The sequence below is a fragment of the Balaenoptera ricei genome, chromosome 18, assembly GCF_028023285.1.
Source record: "Balaenoptera ricei isolate mBalRic1 chromosome 18, mBalRic1.hap2, whole genome shotgun sequence".
NCBI lineage: Eukaryota > Metazoa > Chordata > Mammalia > Artiodactyla > Balaenopteridae > Balaenoptera > Balaenoptera ricei.
The window spans coordinates 30,812,803-30,834,698 of record NC_082656.1 but is presented as its reverse complement, the minus strand read 5'-3'; the positions used below and the strand labels follow the sequence as shown (position 1 = coordinate 30,834,698).

The 21,896-nt window shown below is 37.9% G+C and overlaps 1 protein-coding gene across 2 annotated transcripts in view; it reads right to left on the bottom strand.

Moving 5' to 3' along the window:
• Positions 1–21,518, bottom strand: part of PCDH17 (protocadherin 17) — a 103,001-nt gene extending 81,483 nt beyond the window's left edge. For both annotated transcript variants that reach the window (XM_059902952.1, XM_059902953.1), the window contains exons 1-2: positions 20,952–21,518; positions 16,462–20,185 (exon numbers count right to left, since the gene is read on the bottom strand). In XM_059902952.1, the coding sequence (XP_059758935.1) occupies positions 16,462–19,032 (2,571 nt within the window). In that variant the 5' untranslated portion in view covers positions 19,033–20,185; positions 20,952–21,518. The remainder of the gene's footprint in view (positions 1–16,461; positions 20,186–20,951) is intronic.
• Positions 21,519–21,896: the final 378 nt, after the last annotated feature.

Genomic DNA, 21,896 nt, shown 5'->3' with positions numbered 1-21,896 from the left:
TTGATTACTTTTAGAGCTGTAAGGTTTGTTTTTTTTTAAATACAATTTTTAAAGGTCACTTTCCATTTACAGTTACTACAAAATATTGGCCATATTCCCCATGTTGTACAATACATTCTTGAGCCTATTTACACCCAATAGATTGTACTCCCACCTTTATCCTGCCCCCACCCACCCACTGGTAACCACTAGTTTGTTCTCTATCTCTGAGTCTGCTTCTTTTTTGTTATATTCACTAGTTTGTTATATTTTTTAGATTCCACATATATGTGAATCATACAGTATTTATCTTTCTCTGACTTATTTCACTTAACATAATGCCTTCCAAGTCCATCCATGTTGCTGAAAATGGCAAAATTTCATTTTTTTATGGCTGAGTGGTATTCCATTGTATGTGTGTGTATATATATATAAAACACATCTTTATCCACTCATCTGTTGATGAACACTTAGGTTGCTTCCATATCTCGGCAATTTTAAATAATGCTGCTATTAACACTGGGGTGCATATATATTTTCAAATTAGTGTTTTTGGTTTTTTTTCAGATATATACCCAGGAGTGGAATTGCTGGGTCATAGGGTAATTATAGTCTTAGTTTTTTGAGAAACCTCCATATTGCTTTTCACAGTGGCTGCAACAATTTACACTCCCATTAACAGTGTACAAGGGTACCCTTTTCCCCACATTCTTGCCAACATGTGTTATTTGTGTTCTTTTTGATTGTAGCCATTCTGATAGGTGTGAGGTAATATCTCACTGTGGTTTTGATTTGCCTTTCCCAGATGATTAGAGATGTTAAGAATATTATGTCTCCGTATTTTGGGTCCATTAGACACACTTTTGTGTAAATATAAAACACGAAGTAGATAATTCTCCCAAAAAAGATAAAAAAGCAGAAGAATTGTTCTCTTCACTGACAGTCTGTTTTCTTTTTCCTTCTTTACAAAACAGAGAATCAGGTTGTAATATATAGTTTGAAAAATAGGTTTTTCCTTTCTCTGAAGGAGCATGAGTTTATTCAAGCAGAGTCAGGTAGTTTATAAAACTATGAACTTAATATAAAAAAGACAAAGTATGAAACTCTTCCCAGTCTAATTTGATTTAAGGATCCTGATACCCTTTTTCTTGAGAGGACAGAACATCAAAAATATGAAATGGTGCACCTAGTAGCATGGTGCATAAATAGCTCAAACTGAAAGCATAACAATATGCTCTCCATTTATTACTGCAGAACCTATAAATAAGCATAATGAAAATCATGACACATTATTACATTATTCTGTATTGCCTCTATTCATTAAAAAAAAAGGATGAGTGCATTTAAAATAAGTTCACATGTCAAATGACATGCAAGGCCTTGCAACTGAGATAATGCTGAAAGGAATATTTGTAAAGGGCAGATGCATGGTCTTATATGGCTTATCAAGATTACGATAGAAGTATGAGAAATCCGAGTAGTAATTGCTTCACACCAAAGTGGTGGTAGCATAGTATCTAAAACTTTTACATCATTCACCTGCACCATGTGTGTTCTAATATTATGGTCAATAAAAAAACAAACAAACAAACAAACAAAAAAACCATTAAAAAGCTTTAGAGAAAAGTTTCCCTGTCAATGAGCCCTTAAATGGATTCTTTTTTCAGTTTCCATGTTAATTTAACATACTAGATTATTTTAACAGTGCTGGCTTGTAAATAAGGAAGATCCGAATCCTATTAATGGAACTATGCTGCCAAAATAATCAGCTTCATACTTAACAAGTTTCCAAGTATTTGGAAAAGCTGTGAAATGGGATTATAAGGTTAAGCTGTGTACATCTGGCTCATCACTATATAAACATTTCAGAAATCTGATCTCATAGGCTGAAGAAACACCCATCTAATCATGATTCTTTTCCAAGTTACATGGACTTCAGTGAGCAGAGCAGTACACAAACGCTGACAAGAAATCATGATCAATTTGCATAATGTATTTCTCCTGTTAGGCATATAATTTTGTCATATATCACCCTTCTGAGTGAAGACATAAGAAATATTTTAGGAGGGTCCTGTGGTATCATACTTATGTTGGTGAAAGGGGTTGGGGAGTGCCAAATTTTTGAAATTAAGAATAATCACCTGTAATACTAAATACTGCTTTTTTTCTTATGTCATGGTAAGTAATTTTCATGTAATTGGATGTTGTAACTATAAACGTAGTGTAATATAGATCCAGAGAATAATTAATGAGAAGCAGGAGTTCGGGAATAAAACAGCAGTAAAAAGTTCGCCAGTCCTTCTAGTTAATAGAAACCTTAAATTGAACGTTAGTTGCTTTAACCAGATTCAGGATTAAATAACTATGCTGATGCTTTGTCAAATACACACCAGCCCATTAAGCCTGATTTTATTTTTTGAAATTTTGTTCAAAAAGATAATTGGGTTAAAAATGTACTGAATATGGTTCTATCAAATTAACTTCAAATGTCCAACTTGAAAACATTAGGCTTTGGAACTGTGATCCAAAATGGCAGCTAAAGGTCAATGAATCAAATTTCCAATTACATTTCCTGGGAGCAGATAGGTGTAATAAAACCTAATGATTGAATTTTAAATGCTTTCATGCACCTTTTATCTGTTTCCCAACATGTTGATTCTACCTTAATGCTCTAACAAGATAGGTTTATTACAATTAACCAACTGAAATAATATCTCCTTTTTCCAATTATTTATATCATATTACCTGGGGATATTGAATTAGAGCTCCTTTCCTTCTCCAACCCCTAGTGCCTTTCCATCACCATCCCACGCTTTCACCAAACAAAACCCAAACTATAATATCATTAAATAACAGATGTGTCCTTGGAGATTTAATTTCTCTAGTTAAACGATGAGTATTTAAATAAAGCTGAAGTTCACTGAGGCTTAATGGAAAATTTCAAATGAAAATAATTTTAATTAATTTGTTGATGAAGTTTAACTATAGATTTCCCTTCCTTATGTTATGAACTGATATGTTAGTCTATTTCTCTGACCTGCATAGGCATAAATATATGAAGAAGATTTATCCAGAAGTAAAAAACTAAGCATTCTATTTTCGGGAGTGGCAGATGGAGGATACTTTCTCTACTCTATCTCAATAGAGAACACTCTTGCCTGAAGAACAAAAAGAGGGAGTCATGTACAGAGGTTTATTTTATTGTTTTTACACAAAAAAGAACAACAATAATTTACTTCTTAAAATATATACTCAAGTCTAGATTAAGGGAAATCCAAGAAGCTTTTTAGTTTTAACTAAATAAATATGTTTCTTGTCTATTAAATGCATTTTAATAATGTTAAACATAATACTATCAATCCAACCCATCTGAAATCGAACCCACCCCATATAGCTCCACTATGTAAAATAACTATATAATCTCAAGTCCAAATGTGCATGTAGTCAAGCTCTCCGTATCCTCAGGTTACACATCCTCAGATTCAACCAATCTCAGACAGAAAGTATTTGGGGAAAAAAAAAATTCCAGAAAGTTCCAAAGAGCAAAACTTTAATTTGCTGCAAGCTGGCAACTATTTACCTAGCATTTACATTGTATTTAGAACTATTTACATAGCATTTACATTGCATTTGGTATTGTGAGTAATCTAGAGATAATTTAAAGTATATGTGAGGATGTGTGTAGGTTATATGCAAATACTATGCCATTTTACATAAGGGACTTGAGCATCTTTGGATTTTGGAATCCACGGAGGTCCTAGGACATATCCCCCACAGATACTGAGGGAAAACTCTATAGTTAAATATTAATCTGGTGATAAATACCACCATGGTCTTATCAACCTATATATCTACATTCTTTTAAAATATTTAAGCTATATACTAATGTGCAAGGTTCTTAAGGTATCCCTGTAAAAATAAATTTTCTGAATAGATATCACAGAAAACAGACCAGAGGGCAAAGATAGGAAGAAAAGAATTAGAACAGGTCAGTATAAGACATAAATAATAATTCCTTTCCATCTGCTTCACTCAAATTATGTGTTTTGATGATACTTTTCAGCTATATAAACAACTTTTGAAAACTTTAAGCAGATGATACATGTGTTTAGATTATACGGTTTTATGTGAAGACTAAACCCATGAAAACTAGTATATCTGCAAAACATTCACATTCTACGAACATTATCTGGAAGCCACCTTTCCAGAAGATTTGTCAGCTGTATTCTTTTTCTAAAAAAAAAAAACAAAAACAAACAAAAAAAACACATGTATGATAGTTCATGAACAAGCACATTCTGAGAAAGAATTAAAATTCAGACAGATTATGAAGTATTACAGGTCCAGCTTCTGATCCACTATGTCTAAAAGAATATCTTCCCCAGATACACAGGCCTCTTGTAGTGCCATGAAACCAAGACCCACCCTGGTTTTCCTTCTGGAGAGAGCAGCTCTGACTGCTGATGGGCTTTCTTTCCCCAAAATGCCAAATATTCCAGGTTGAATTTACAGATGAACTTGAACTATAATGTTTAGATAATTGTGGATATATATGTCTCCATTGAGAACTTGTTATTTGTAGGCTAATCTTACATAATATTTGACACTATTAGTTTAATCTTTCCAAAAGTTCTTCTCTTCTTCATAAATGATAATTGACAATGAATCCTAAACTTCTTAAATTTATATTTCTATGCTCCTTTCTATTGTTTTTTTTTCCCCATCATTTTGAATCTCAGCTATTCTGGCAAATGAGGATAATTAAATTTTGAATATGGTTTGAAAGCTCATTCTGCTTGAAGCCTTTATTCTACCAAGCCTCCTTATTATTTGACTTGAATTTTGCTATCAAAATTTAAAATTCAGATAAATAGTAATTAAGTCCTATAATAGCTTAAAAGTAGTAAAGTATTTCAATTAAGAGCTCTTTAAATTATTTCATTACTTATTCTTGAATTAATGATTATGGATTGAACAACTTTTCAGGTTGTGAATGTATTTTAAATAACAATACTGAAATGGGAAAATACTGTTTACATGAACATGTAGTTTATGTTTCCCCAAAATGTGCACTAAAACTTCATATTACCTACGCAAGATAGATTCTGAAATTTCAAGAAAAGTTTTGTAAGTTGAGTTTGTATTATTACATACATTTGATAACTGCCCATGGTGATTTTCTTTTCCCATCATCAAATGGCAAATTTCTGGTACAAAAGTGATTAAATCATAAAAAATACAAATAAATTTATTTGTCAACAAATACAAATAAATGTAATCAAAATTACTATTTATGATTTATCTATAATTTCATTAAAAATTCATATAAAAATAAGTGTATATTTTATGAAGTCTCTATAAATATAATTATCTTAAAATTAATTAAAACAGAAAAAAGGATCACATTAGTTTCTTAATTTACTAGAGCTGTGTGATTTTCAAAGCCTTAATGTAACACCTGAATTGCATAGTTTCAATATTTTATTAACCATACCAAGGAACAGAACAAAGATGAAAGATACTCTCTTACCAACACTATTTCTCTTGATACAATGTAAATATATTTATGGATATATATATGGATTTACATATATAAACATAAATATAAACACATTCTGCAAAGATTTATGTTCATAATTGTGAACCTTGATCACTTGTTTTTTTCCATGATTGGTAATATTATCAATAGAAATGTATAGGAATTTTCATTGTAGTTATTAAAAAGGTAACAACTATAAACAAAATTTATCAAATAGGCCACCTTCAAATAAATTATTTAGCAACAGATCCTTATTTCAGCATGTTTCTGTATGTAATATCTTAGGTTTGACCTTAGTAATTTCTAATTCTGAATCCAAGCTCCGGCTTATATCTGATCAGTGATCACAAGACATTACAAATAGTTCATATTTTAAGTGCCCACTATGCAATAGAAACCATGCTAGTTTCTCTCAACTATAACGACAAGCAAGGTGGATGTGGTCACTGTCCTCAAGCATTCTCCTATCTAGACCGCTTTGTGACAAATTAACTTTACTAATAAAGAGTTACAACACTGACCCAGAGGTTTAAAACTGTTCAGACTTAATAACATTATTTTGTGTGTAGATCAATTAGATCTTTATTAAGAATAGGGACGCAGATGTAAAGAACGGACGTGTGGACACAGCAGGGGGAAGGGAGGGTGGAATGAATTGGAAGATTGGGATTGACATATATACACTACCATGTGTAAAACAGATAGCTAGTGGGAACCTGCTGTATAGCGCAGGGAGCTCAGGTTGGTGCTCTGTGGTGACCTAGATGGGTGGGATGGTGGGGGGAGGGAGGTTCAAGAGGGAGGAGATATATATATACATATAGCTGATTCACTTTGTTGTACAGCAGAAACTAACAGCATTATAAAGCAACTATACCCCAATTTAAAAAAAAAAAAAAGGATAGAGTTAACATATCACAATCAAAAGAAGGAATGAATGGAAATTGATAGAATGTTAAATCTCGTTAGCCATCCAGCCTCAATATATTTTTATTGTGGCTCCTTAAAATTCTTATGCATTAAGTAGCTTTAGGATCAAGCACAGAATTAAAATACTTCCATCCACTTCTGTTGACTAGATATTATTTTATAGTTCAAAAGAGTGCACTTTTCTTTTTGCCTGCTAGTCTAAGTCCTGCTTTCTCAACACTTTCAAATGGTCCTACTACCATTTACTTCAAACTTAACCAGACAACAGAGGAGTGCAATGGAAAATATTATCTACTCCTTTGCTGAGACGTTACATGTCAACTTTTCACCTAAGGCAAAATTTAATGGCTGACTTGTGGATCTTCATTTCTAGAGATTTACTATGGAAACACTGACATAACCTTTAACCAGAGCAAACAGAGCCACTCTAAATAAGCAGGCAACACCAAACCTAAAACTGCACGAGGAACAGAAAGATCCTGGCAGGAATTAATCTGCCATTTTCACACATCTGCCCAAGCATTGTAATTGCAAAAATTTACTCTAAGACTGCTGAGACTCATAATAATTATGTTTCTTTTTTTTAAATAGAAATAGCCACAGGTGGTAACAAATAGCGTTTTGAGATAGGGAACTGGGCATGCATTCTAACCCAAATAACTATGTAATTGCCTTAATTATAAAAAAAAAAAAAAATCATGGAAAGTCTATTGCTCAAAATCAGAAAAAAAATGTTTCAAATGTATTTCCTGTCATTTAGTTTCTCTAAACTTAGCCATTTTGCTTCATTTGTTGGTATTGGCACATCTGATATCAGGGCCACACAGCAGAGTAAGCTTTTGTCAATAACCCTTATCTTGCCTGTGAGTGGGATTTGTTTAGTAGGATAGTTCTCTTATTTCCTGCCTTATTATTATCCAGGAATAAATAGTAGCTTTCCTAGAAGTTCAGGATCTGGAAATGTAGCTAATAATTACTATCCGTGCATCTGCCAACACTAAAAGTGCAAGGTTATAAACTATTTTTTCAATATATGTGTTGTATTAAAATATTTCCTATTTTTCATACAATATCTACTCTCAGTCATCCTGTGTCTTTATCTACATTTAGGTTCATGCATTAGCACCAACATATTTTCATAGTTCCTAAAATTACAAATGCATTCCATGCATATACCATGCCAAGTAAGAGTCAACTGTATCTCCAAAATTTCTCATTAATCAGAAATTTCTGATTTAATCAATGAAGATTAAAATAAGAGAGTAAAGGTTGGCTTAAAATAAAAAGAAAAAACAATTCATTAATGTTACACAAGGTTATGCAAAGCTAAAATAATAATAAAAATAAAGAAATCAAGTGTCTTGCCTTCAAACTATGTGAAGGCAAGTTTGCATGTAATCTTTAATTCTGTCTTAATGGGAATGTTAGTAATGATAGATGGTTGATTTCTCTTTCATTTTGCACGACTTATAACTCCTCTTATTCACATTCTTAATGCAATAAGTTAATTTGGATAAACTATTTTAAAATAGAGGCAAAACTGCCAAAGCAAAATAGAGAGAATTTTGTGCCTCAAGAAGACATGGTAATAGAATTCACCAATATTTAGATAATCCTCTGGGCTTTTGCTGATAGAACTATTGAAATCAAAGCAAATTATTTTTCAAATTTCAAAATTTCAGAAAACTTTTGTGCCTCATATTTATATAAAGATGTATCACTAAGCAATTATCAAGTTTGAAATGGAAAATATCCCCTTTTAAAGTTAAGTCCTGTTTTTCCAAATACTAAAGGATAACATTTTTTCCTAGTAAGTTTTGCTAAGATTTTAAACATATTATTTCTCAAGCATTCTAACTTCTTACTGTTACCTCATCTACTGAAATGGGGACATCAGTAAAAGCGCATTTTGGTCACTTTACACTGTGGTTAGATAATCCTTCTCATGGTAATTATAGGTGAATTGCCTTTATAAATATCAGCTCTGCATATGCAATTGCTCTGGTGTTGTGGAAAAATAGCAAAAGTCTACCAAATATTCAGTCCTAAAATAATCTCAGTATATTCTGGTAAAATATTCTGTGGTAAATGAAATGAAGAGCTTTCAGCAAAGGTATTTATATTGGGGTCTGTGAAGAGAAGAAGAATTAATATATCTTGAGAGTGAAAACTATAACTTTAGTTTTCAAAACTGATACAAGTGTTCGTACTGCAAATAAATAAAAATTTAAGAATTTTTCTAAGACATTGATTGTCTAAAATTGGATTATAAAAATAAAAAAAAGAAATTTTGACCCCGTGAACATGTCTGCCTACAATAAAATATTTGTTGTGTTTCTGTATCATAAAAGAAAGATATCAAAATTTAGGATATATGTATATATTTCAATTTGAGTTTTATTGAATTGGAGGACATAAAAATTCTGGGTATAAGTACAACCCAATCATTGCTTAGCAATGATTATTAAGGATTCAGGTAGAAATATTGTAAAGAAGTATACCAATTGATGACTTATGCTTAAATTACATTTTTTAAAAGTTACCACTAAATGAAGCTGAAGAAAACATACCTAAGCACCACAGTTGTTGGAAAGAAATTAGTTGAGTCACCTAAGTTAAATCTGTTATTTAAACATATATATGCCATCAAAATAGCATTAGAAAATTTGAGAACATAAAGTCATTATCTACATTAAGTATTAATATAATTTACAAACATGTATCTAGTGTTTCTTAAAAACAGTATATATCTACAAAACAATTATGAATATATAGCTTTGAAAACTTGAAATAGACTTTTAATGCTCACACTTTCATATTTTACAAAGGCTGCTTTTAGCTGATAAAGGAAGTAAACAAGAAACTGTCCTTTAAATGATCCCTTTAATGTGTGCCACTAATTAAAAACCAATCAAAAACATCACAAGTCTAAAAAACAATAAATATTGTTTGGATAGGGTGTATTCTACCAAACAGAGGCTTACAAAGATGATAGTCATCTTTACTTTGTCCATTTTTCATTCAATACAAATATGGTTTATGACCATTTCATTGAATAGAAACATAAAGAAAATAACTCAAGTCTTTAAATATTTCAGAATGTCTGAAATAAAATGCATTTCTAATACCATTAAATTATTTTAATATATTCCATTCCCCTAATCAGACCAAAGTCTATTTATGTAGATTAGTTACATCTAAAGTCTAATTTATCCAACCTGTATTTATCCTTTGATCACAAAGCTTGTTAACTTAAATGGTCTTTTATTGTTATGATTCGTTTTCCCATAATTATGCTGTTTAACTGCCTTATTTTTTGAATAAATATATGCAAACGTGCCAATCATATTTAGTACATTTATGCTAGATGCTCAATGAACTGTAAGAGTCATTTCACTACAATAAAGCTCCCTGGAATATATCCGGGGCAGAGCCTACAAATACCAGTAATCAGAATGTCACTAGGACCAGAACAAATAGAAGTGTGTCACATGTATATCAATAGATTTTCTCAAACACTGTCTGAAACCAATTTTACAGTCTCTCACTGGAAGACCATGGGGCACACAAGTGAAAAATGCCACCTACACTGCCGCAACTTTGCATTTGTATTTTGTTACATTTTTTTTTTGCTTTACCTTAAAAAATATTGAATTTATACCTCTGTAGTAGCAAGGAGGTGAGAGCAGGCTTCTGCTTAGTCACTGTAGGGAATGTTGATGTCATTAAGGACTCCTTTATTATAGATACTTTATTTCAGGAGACCGAAGGATAGCAATATATCACCATCAAAGCTACTGGTGAAAGCTATGACTAACTGTAAAATACTGTGTGCCACTGAAGGGAATTCTTGTCAGCGTCTCCTCTGCTAAAATAGGTTGACAATAGATAAGTGTAGGTCTGATGAAGATTTAAAAGTGTTTTGTAGGTGGGTGGCAGAAGTCACACTATCTTCAAATTGATAGGCAAAATGACCTTGACACTATTCTCAAATATACAAATATACAGTCATTGATTGAAGGAATTCAATAGAAAAAAAAAACCCAAAAACTTTCCCTAATGGCTTTACTAAAATATGGCTTTAAGATAATGCCCTGTGGGATTTCTTAAACAGAAGCATCACTGAAGGGAATACATTCTGGAGCAATGACTAATATCATAATTAGTAGGTGCATTTGTAAGAATTGAGTGTATTGCAAGACTTCTCAGCATAGGGGTGTTAAGCTTCACTTCCAGACTGGCATGAGCTCAGTTCTAGTGGCTTCACCTTCGTCCTGTTGTTTCATCATCAGACTCCTGGCATATATTCTCACAGTGCCTCCAGCCATCTCACCATCCTCACCAAAGAATCAGAAACTTGCATGAATTTTTTTTTCTCTTAATCTACATAAACTCCAACCTATTGTCCACTGAAGATCAGGTGTTCCTTAATTGCTCTGGAATAACTAGCTCTACTTTAAGGAACTTCAAAATGTTTGAAGCTTTAAAACAGTGAGTCATCAAGTTTTAAAATATTTTCAAAGAAAAATAAAGGTTTGAGTTCATCCTTAATAAAAGAAGAACTACCTTTGAACTAAAAATGTATAAAAATGGGCTAATATTTGTGCTTGAGTATTTATGTGCATTATACTGAAAATATAAAGACATATACATACGTATACACATATGTTAATTTTGCCAGGAAGTTTGATTCCTCACATTTTCATAAATATGGGCAGAGATGACCTTCACTGCAGTAAATGCATGTAAACCTTTATTAATCTTAAAAATTTTTTAATACTTTCTTAACTTACATCTTTTATAGATATATTTTACTGCATTATATTGCACAAGGAGCAATAACAGTGTAAAATTTGAAACCTGACAATGGTACTGAAACATGATAAAGTACAAACACTGTATTTTTCAACAATATTAAATATTTATCTGGAGATTTTTAAGGTGTTTCTCTTTTAAAATATGCATATTTCTTAGTTCTTTAAGGGATGATATTTGGGATTATTTTAAGAATAATTCATGTATTTTAACCTCATATGTAAATGTGTATCTGTGTACCATGAAACAGTGAATAATATGCATTATAATATCAACTTTATAAAGAAAAGTTTCTAGAAAATATGTTTTTATTTTATTTTATTTTTTGGGTGTGGCTTGATCGATATAGTTACAGACAATAGATAATGTTTTAGAACATGTACATTTTTTTTCTTGACTAAAAAATATGTTCAAGAAGTTGAGATAGGAATTTTAGGGCATACCTTTCTATGATCTGATATTTTTCATGATCGCACACAGCCTTAAGTAACGTGATGAGGCCAAGAATAAAATTTCAAAGTCATCCGTGCAGATTTCTATATGACAATATTTATTGATATTATAAAATTCAGTCATAGAATTCAAGTAAAATTATAGAACTCACTAAAAGACCTTAAGTAAAATTAAAAATCATCTTACTCTTACATTTTTAAAAGACTGATAAAGATGTAAGTATAAGACTGTAAGGATGATAAAGTACTACCTAGCTAATATTTTGAGAATTGTATTGAAAACTAAAAACTAATCGGTAAAGAAGTTAATACCTCATGAGTAGTTAGATCAACTAATATTAAAAATGAGATTCTCAGGTTTCTAACTCATAGAGTAAAAAAGTTATGCATTTTGTGTTTTCATATTATTATAAAATAGAGAAATGCACAGAGATTTACATTGCAGCTGAGATTTTCATGGGTGCACACAAAACTAAGAATAAAAATAATATATTAAGAATGATTATAATAATTTGGATTTTAAACTCTTCTCCAAAGAAACTCAAACCACTTTAATTGTTATCTTTTTAGTTAAACTTACCTCCACTTTATTTATACTACTTTTAATATATGGTAAAACAGAAATATATGTTTTATGATTGTGTACTCATGTTAATTTGAAGTAGGAATTAATCCTATCTTTTTAAAAATTTTAAAAAAAAAGAAGAGTGGACAAGATAGTGCTGGAGGCATGCAGTAAGAAAAGGATATCCCCTTCCTTCTCAGCCCACCAAACCCCTAGAAATAGAGATGTATATCAAGTTTATGTAAATAAATGCATGTAATTAATCAAACTGTGCCATATTGGAATAACACGGTAAAAACACTTTAAAATCGTAAATGAAAAAATTGTTCACACACTTTGTGTTTGTTACTGAAATCACTAACATACTAGAGTATGAATTTTTGAAGATCATGGTCTTGAAAACTCATCTGAGTCCCAAGCCAAGAATCTCTTGTATTAGAGAAGTAGGAACAAGGCAGACAATGGTTAATGTTGCTAGGAAAGACTTTCTTTCACATTTTCATTCTAAAATACTGAGTTTATTGTTTACACTATGATACTTTAGCCCTCTATTCCTCAATCTCATTTTTATATATTTGTATTGATTATAAGTATTATCATGTGTTTAATTTGCTTTTATTGAAAAGGCCATCTAGGTATATCAAAAGGATTTCCTCTTCCAGCATAAAAAATCTAAAGTCAACCAAAATGTGAATCTTTTAAAACTGAACTGTAAAACACTGTGTAAGAATGTATTCCTTTTAAAAATTTATTTCAATAGATCTTATTCTGCTGGCTCAATATATTTTCTTCTATGACAGCATATTAAAATGACTACATTTTACGTGCTACAAAAAAAAAAAAAAAAATCTGAAAATACAGATGTTCCAACAAAACTGGAAATTCTCCCACCAGTGAGAAGTCCCCAGCCTCCTCCCTCTTCTCAGCATGACCTTCATTGAAAACACCTGTTGAAAAGTTACCCCGGGACAAATAATCCTTGATAAACCACGATTAGAAGTTACTCGTGACAATTAGTAATGACCTCTACTTGATTTCAGATTCTCATATTAACCTATGAAATAATTCACATGGAAATTGCTCCTATGAAGAGTGCTTTTATAAATTTGGTAGTATTTGCCTTACCTATCACAAAATCTGTGTTCCTATTTTTCACAAATCACTTTTGTAGCTTTAAAATAAATAAAATATCTCATTATAACAATGCTATATTATGATTCACTCTACTGAGGATATTTTAATCACTAGTCAATTGTTTAAACACTTCACAGACTGACTTTACTTGGGCTGAGAAACTTGAAGAAAATCTGCCATAAAATACTTTCTCCTGAACCACTGTTTCTACACCAGTTTACATGACTGTTCTGTATCCATTTTCATTAAAAATACTCTTATGCCCCCAAACCTATATATCTTAATCTTAAAATTTTACACCCTGCGATTCACACAAAATCTTTTGAGAAATTTGTATTTGAGCTGTAACATGAGTCTTTTAAGTCCTAAAGTTCCTGTTTCATATCACCACTCTTTACCATTCTATCTCAAAACAATTATGATATTATTTTCATTCCATCAATAGAAATACACTGAGAATATTCTAAACAGCACCCAAGATGCTGGAAAATAAATATAAACCAGACCTAGTAGCTGCCAGCCCAGTTGCACTGTGAATTAAAATTCTTCCTTCAGAAATATACATGAGATTAATAGTGTGTTTCCTCAGCAGGCTGTGTTAAATAAACACACACTAATAAATGCACTTGAAACAAGAATATGGGATCCCTGAACACTTTAATTTGGGCATCTCACGTCAGCACAAAGTGCAGCACACTAGTTTTTAAAAAAAGAAAGACAGCAAGGTCACTGTAGTCAGTTTACTCTGTTCTTCATAATAGGCACTGAGAAAAACCTGACACATTTAAAAGGAAATTAACATACTAGGAATTTAAAAGGCATCCCTTACAGGACAACAAAAACTCAATAGAAAAAAAAAAAAAAAAAAAAAAAAAAAAAAAGAGCTTCTTTTAACATTTTATATTGAGGATATTTCCAGGGCAGAAGCAATATGGGCAACTGAGCCACTATGGAAACAATTTCAAGAACTTAAACATTTTCTGTGTCTTTATGGAATGAATTAAGATTCCAGAAGAAAGGGAATAGCAAGGAAGTTTGTCTCCTTTGTTTGCTGTTTAAACTCTCTCTCTCCCTTTGTGTGTGTGTGTGTGTGAGATTTGCTTTGGCTCAAGTTTTACTGCTAATGAGAGGAATCATCATCATCCATCCCTTGGGCAATGACCAGCTTCAAGAACAGTATGGTATAAACACTGTATAGGGACCTCTGTCCCTCAAAACCTCCTGGATACTTCTATTCAACATTGTTCCTCACTAATCTGACCAGGAATCAGGCTTGCTGAGAATTCTACTGCACAAACTTCATTTTTACTGCACCCTGAATAAGAATTCAACTCATAGTACTTGAAGTGGAAGATTAAGCATTAACCCTCTGTGATATCTTTTTAACTTTCAATGGTAAAAATATAAGAAAGGTATATAACAAATGTGTATTTATAAAATGACTGCAAAAGATCTATATATATATTTTAACATATATCCCTCTAAAGAAATTATCATAAATACCAGTTTGACACACTCATAGACTTTCATAGAAACTACAGTTTTTTTGGGAGGAATATCTTGTTCAGTTTTATATAGACCTCCAAAAAATCATGATTACTGGTGTGTAGTAAACACTGTAAAAAGTGGGATTTAATACTACAGTGGATACTCTAGTATTCGGTAACGTCAAGTATGAGTCTGTTTTACAAGGACATTACCCTATTATAAGAAAATGTTCTGCTGAGTTTTAGTATTTGTTACACTTATGTTAAAAAGTATAAGATTATGAAATTGTACTACTCTGTTTTAATAATAAAAACAGTATTTGCTTTTTCAAAGCACAAAACTGTGAACAAATTATTTTCATTTGTCCCAGACTAATCTTCCTCCCAAAATGTCACTTTTAGTTAAACTCAATTTTGAATTTCAAGTATTGCTCATCCAGAGTAACTTGTAGCAACATGCATTCATAATAAGCAAAAATTACATTTTTTTCATAACACAACTCAACATGTGAAAAAAAGAAACTAGGTAGTAGCTAGACACAGCATAGTCACCTGCTGTTGTTAGAGTCTAGTGTCCATGCTGGGTCAGTTTTTTCATATACCAATAACTTTAAATTATACTATCTAATATATATTAAATATCACTTAGATATACTGAAAATACTCAGTATGCAAACTAAATGCATCCTTGAATTCTTTTTGGCACAAGTGCCTTTAGTGCAACTTTGCATCCTGTTTTCAATAGCACAGAGTGAGTACACCCCTCTAGTGTACTCTGTTCATCCCTCAATGACTCCAAGGAAGAAGACCAGGAAAAAATCACAGGACAAAATAAATATAAACTTTTCATAGATAGATACTAGTCATTATCCAGAGCCTATATTTTTTCAAACTTTTGAAAGATCTTCAGAGCATAATTCACATTTCCAAACCTTAAGCTACACTAATGCATTGTGCTACAGTTTCAGCTGAAGAATAAATGAGATTCATGAGCACTTTTAAATATAAAACACTTTTTAAATATAAAAACTGATATTCTTCCAGGGGTGGGGAGTGAAACCTTAGCTCAAATTGATTCAGGCTCTGGAATTCTGACTGGTTGCTATGTTGTGCTTCAAGTAATTTACTTCTTAACATTGGGGTATACATTTCTTTCTTTTGCCATCAGATTTTTTTAATGAAATAAAAAAATGTTAAAGTCAATTAACTGAAACAATTTTTTTCTCTCTCTAGTAATCTGTTTTGGAGAGAAATGCAGACCAACAAATAAAGTAAAATAAACTATGACATACTGAATCCTGGTAACATTTTAAAACCTATAAAAATAAACTTTAAAAATGCAAAAGTAAGACATTTACATCTTGTGGATTTTTGACTAAATGGGAGGAGTTATGTATAGAATGCGTTGTACACGCAGTGGCAAAAGTGTAAATCCTTTTCATTTAAAGAAGTTCCCTTCTCACTGCTGCTAGCAGTGTGGCTAAGTCCTGTTCCAAAGGTTTCAGGACAGCTCCAAAACCAGCAAAACGTGAAGTCCCAGTTATGCTAAAAGTCTCCTACCTGAATTATGGACATCCGAGTGGCCGGGGTCTCGCTCGCATTAGTCCCTTGTCCGGTGAAGCTGGTGTGGCAGCCCGCGTGCCCCTGAGGGACAGTCAGGTTGTTGGAGGACGGTTTGAGATACATCACCTCCGACCGGGGCGAGCTGAGGGGCAGGCGGGTCTGGTAGTCGAAGTACATGGGGGAGGTAGCCAGGGAGGGGCTGCTCACCACGTTCATGACGTTCATGGCGTTCCTCTCTTCCACCTCGCTCTGTACCAGCATGATATCATTTTTGTTGATCTTCTTTTTCTTGCCCTTGCCCCCGCCCAGCTGCGGGTGGCTGTACTCTGCGATGCGGCAGTTGTAAGTGCGGATCTCCTTGTTCTCGCGCTTGCACTTGACGGCGATGGTGATCATGGCCGCTAGGAGGATGATGGAGATAGTGCTCAGAGTCACTATGAGCGGCAGCGACATGTCCCAGTGGCGCTGTTCCCCGTTCACCCGGGGAACCCCCTCGGGCAAAGAGCCGCTCACCGAGCGGATGATGAGCTTGGCCACCGCCGACAGAGTGGGCTTGCCGTGGTCAGTCACCTTCACTACCAGCTCCACCACCGGCGTCACGTCCTCCCAGAAAGGGTGCAGCGTGCGGATCTCGCCGCTGGATGGATCGATTTCAAACAGGTGGTCGTCATTACCGTCTACGATCTCGTAGGTGAGGCGCCCGCTCTCGCCGAAGTCGCTGTCAAGGGCGCGTACGGTGCTCACCAGGTAGCCTAGCCCGGCGTTGCGCGGCACCTGCAGTTCAGCCGTGTCGTTCTGCAGCGTTGGCAGCACGATCACCGGAGCGTTGTCATTCACGTCTAGCACTGTCACCCTCACAGTGGCGTTGCTCTCCAAGTGCGCGGGCGCCCCGGAGTCCTTAGCAAGCACCTTGAACTCAAAAGCCTTGGTCTGCTCGTAGTTAAAGGAGCGCAGGGCGTAGATGGCCCCGTTGGTGGGGTTCACAGACACATAGGTGTAGATGGACACGTCGCCGATGTGCGAGGGCAGGATGGAGTAGGACACGGTGCCGTTTTGGCCCAGGTCAGGGTCCTGGGCAAGCACCGAGCCCAGGTACTCTCCTGGGATGTTGTTCTCGTGCACCTGCAGCACATAGAGTCCCTTGGTGAAGCGAGGCGGGTTGTCATTCTCGTCCAGAATCTTGACTGCGAAAGACTTGGTGGAGTTGAGTGGAGGCGAGCCCCCGTCCCGTGCCACGATTGTCACGTTGTACTCGTCCTGTGTCTCGCGGTCCAACGGGCGGTCAGTCACCACCGTGTAGAAATTGTCGTAGTTCTCCTCAAGTTTGAAGGGCACGGAACCTCCCGGCCCGCCCAGGCCGCCGCCGCCGCCCGCCCCTCCTCCGCCCAGGACCCTGCACTGCAGCTGCCCGTTCTTGCCCGAGTCTCGGTCAGTGACCCGCACCAGAGCGATGACGGTGCCGGGCGGAGCGGCCTCGCTCAGCGCCCCCTGGCGCACGGAGACAAAACCAATGGACGGAGCGTTGTCGTTGCGGTCGATGAGCTTGACAGTGACCTTGCAGTGGGCCGGGATGGGGTTGGGACCCAGGTCTCGAGCCTGCACGTCGATCTCCAGCATCCCATTCTCCTCATAGTCTAGGTTTCCTTTGACACGAATCAGGCCGGTCTTGGGGTCGATGGAGAAGAGCTCCCGCACGCGGTCGGGCACATAGCTGCTGAAAGAGTAGAGCACTTCGCCGTTGGGACCCTCGTCGGCGTCGGTGGCATTCAGATCAATGACCACGGTGCCCAGCGGGGCGTTCTCGGGCAACTCCACCAGGTAGGAGGGCGCCTCAAAGACGGGGCTGTTGTCGTTAGAGTCAATCACCTTCACGTTGATTTGCACGGTGGCCGAGCGCGGCGGCTCGCCGCCATCCAGAGCGGTCAGCACGAGCGTGTGGTGGTTCTGCTGCTCGCGATCCAGTGCCTTCTGGATAACCAGCTCTGGAAACTTGGTGCCGTCGCCGCGGGACTTGACGTCCAGCGCGAAGAGGCCGTGGTCGTCGCGCGTAAGCAGATAGGTGCGGAGCCCGTTCTCGCCCGCGTCGGGGTCATGCGCACTGGTGAGGGGGAAGCGGGTGCCGGGGGCCGCGTTCTCTGAGATGTCCATCTCAATCTGGTCCGACGGGAAGGAGGGAGCATTGTCGTTGATGTCCTGGATCTCTACCTTGATCATGCAGATCTCCTTGTCGTTGGCAAACACCTCGAGGGACAGCTGGCACTTGGCGTTGTGGCGGCACAGGGACTCGCGGTCGATGCGCTGCTTCGTGTAGAGGAGTCCGCTGTCGGCTTCCACGTCCAGCAGGTGCGGCGCCGAGTTCTCCAACACCCGGTAGCTACCCGACTTGCTTCGCCCGCCGCCACCGCCGCCTCGCTCGGCGGGCGGAAGCCCTGGCTGCAGTCGAGCATCCTTGCCGATGTTGCCGATCACCGTGCCGGCCCCTTGCTCCTCCGGCACGGAGTAGTTCAGGTTTTTGAGCGTCAGGGCAGGGGCCCATAGGAGGAAACAGCAACAGATGGAAAGGTACATCCCAGACCGGTGGGGTGTTGGCAGGAGCAGCCGGACTGGAGGGGCGAGTGGATGGGCGCGCGCCAGCTTGGGGCCCAGGCGCAGCGTGCGCCCCCGACGCAAGCCACAAGTCTATGGATCCTTCCTTCCTTCCGCTCCCGGGCTGCGGCACCCGGCGGTCTCTCCTTATTCCCCTCAAGTTCCCTGAACCTGTTGATCTACAGCATCCGCACTGGGCGAGAAGCAGCGGTGCAGCAGAGCTGCAGGGGCACTGAGCAAGGCGGCGGCTCCCTGCAGCTGGGGGCGAGCCCGGAGCTTTGTCTCTCCCGCCCGGACTTCGGGCGACTGAAACTTGAGCGATGAGACCAGGGATAAAAAGGAAATCGAGTTTGGGAAGGATGATAATGAGCTAAAGAATCCGTAGGTTTTCTTCGCTCCCGCTAGGGCGCTGCAAATCCACTCCAGCTTTTTGCCTCCGGAATACTCTTCACATCGGGTGGGAGAGGGAGCGGGGAGGTGTGTCTCTAGGCAGATCAGAAAGTGAAATCCTTACTTGTTTCTCCTCTCCTGTGATGAAATTGTTGGGAATGAGGAACAACGAAGAGAGAGTCAGATATATTTTGAAGCTTCAAAATAGCCGGAGCCCTGTGAATTGTCTGCTTGCTTCGCGAGTTGGTCTGTTTTCAGGCGGTGTTTCGCTGCATTTAGAGATCTAATCTTGCATTGCTGGCTGAGACAGCGGTGGCGGCAGGCTGCATCTCCCAGCCAAGGATATATATATTTTTTCCTCTCTCTCTCTCTCTCCTTTCCGAGCAGCCAAAGGGAGGGGAGGAAATGCAGCGCAAAGAACTAGTGTCCCGATTTGTAGTTTCCTCCCTCCACGAGGCTCCTCCCTCTCTTCCTCGGAAAAGGCTCTCCCCCAAGTCAAGAAAGCCACAGCCTGATCAGCATTTGCGGTTTGAGTCTACTGGGAGGGGAAAAAATGTATAGATGTATCTCCGCCTCTGTTGGTAGAACACACTCTGTGATTTCTCTGCGCTGAGCCAGTAGCCGCCGCTACCATCCCATTCTCTCCCCACGAGCAAGGACTTCTCTCGATGCAGTTTAATTCCAGTTTGCTTTTCTTCCCAGGCGAAAGGAAATCAACAGGCAACTCATGGTTGGATGTGCAGATCTGAAGGGGAAGGGAGAGGCGGAATAAAAAAGAAGGGGGAGCCACCCTCCCAGTCCTCGCACACACACTCTCCCTGTCTCTCGCTAGAAGGGAAACAGTCTCTGCATTCACAGGGCTGGGCTGTCAAGTGCCTCTCTTTTCTTTCTATTCAGCATCTCCTTCCAATGGCCCTGCCTCCCAGTCCTCTTCATCTAGAAAGGAAAACCTTGGCGAGGAATAAAAGTGGTGAATATTTGAAGCGAATAAAGTGCGGGCTTTTTTTTTTCTTTCTTAAATTTTTTCTATAGTAGGTGGAGTGAGCTGGATGAAAGGAACGCATCAAGGTTTGGCGTGATGCATTCTGCAGTCTCGCTCTCGCAGTCTCTCTGGGCGACTCGCGAGGGCAGCGGGCGAGGAGCTGCGGCCGCGGCGGTCCAGCCAGGGGAGCCCTCCCCGGGTAGCTACCGCCCAGGGGATGCTAGGCACGGGTCTGTCTACACACTATTTCGGGTTGTTGAGGCGCCTCGACAAACGGGAATGACACATCCAGAAATGCAGGTGTTCCGATCTGCCGGATGAGTCAGAAGTAGCGGAACGAATCGTATTCACTCTCGCCTCATGTTCCTCCCTTCACAGACATTAGTTGTGGCTTCTTCCTAACGCTTTCTCTGACTCACTCTACAGAAAGAAAAGCCGGATTCATGTTTTGGAGAAAAAGAAAAAGCGAGAGAAAAGGAGGGAGGAAAGGAGGGAGGTGAAGCTGAATCCAGCAGCACTTTTACTCTACCTCTTTCTGCCGGAGTCCGAGGCTCTGGATAGCAAGGCGTCTGTCTTGCAAGGTGTATTTATTTAAAAACCAAAACCAAAACCAAAACCAAAACAAAACAACGACAAAAAAAAAAAAAAACCCTTCCCTTTTTTGTTAGGCGTAAGGAACCCCCAAATCTTTCAGAGTCTTGGGGGAAAAAAGAAAAAAAAGAAAAATCTGGATTACAGTGACTGTTCACAGCTTAGCCCCGCATCATATTTCACGATTTTCCTCTCAATGTTCTCTATTAACAAAGTCCAGCACCGGTGTGCGTAGTTAATTGTGCAGTCCGTTGTGGAGGTTTTTGTTTTTTTTTGTTTTTTGGGGGGGTTTCCTCCTTTTTTGTCACGGGTGGTCTCTTTCAATCTGGTGCCTGTCACGATCAGCTCACAGCCTGCGAAAGACGTACGGATTTCAAAGCAAATATATCCATCTCCGCAAGCAAAGCATCGGTGGAAATGAAAGGTGAAAATTCAACAGTTGGAGTAACGTCTCCCCAGCCGCCCTCCGCGCTGCCGCATCTGCGGGGCTCGCAGTCCCTGCTTTCTCCCCAGCGCCTCTTGCTGACTGACTCTATTCACCTCACGCCGCCGCTTAAACATTGATACTGATTTCCTGCCAGCCAATCCGCGCGAGGAGCAAGGCTCTGCCTCCTCGGCCCGCGCCCAATGGAAGGCGGAGGAGAGACTGGCGGGGGCGGAGCCCTGAGCCCCAGAGCTTCAGAGCCATTGATTAGATCAGTTTGGTGGGAGAGCAGCCGGGCTAGCCGAGCCCCTTGCGCGCTGCGGCGGCTGCGCCCAGGGCCTCGCCGTAGGGTCTCCCGAGTCTTTAAGTACCGGGAGAAACGCCTCCACCGTCTTCCTCTGGAAAAGAGAGAATTAAAAAAAAAAAAAAAAAAAAAAAGTCTGGCAGCGATTTATTTAT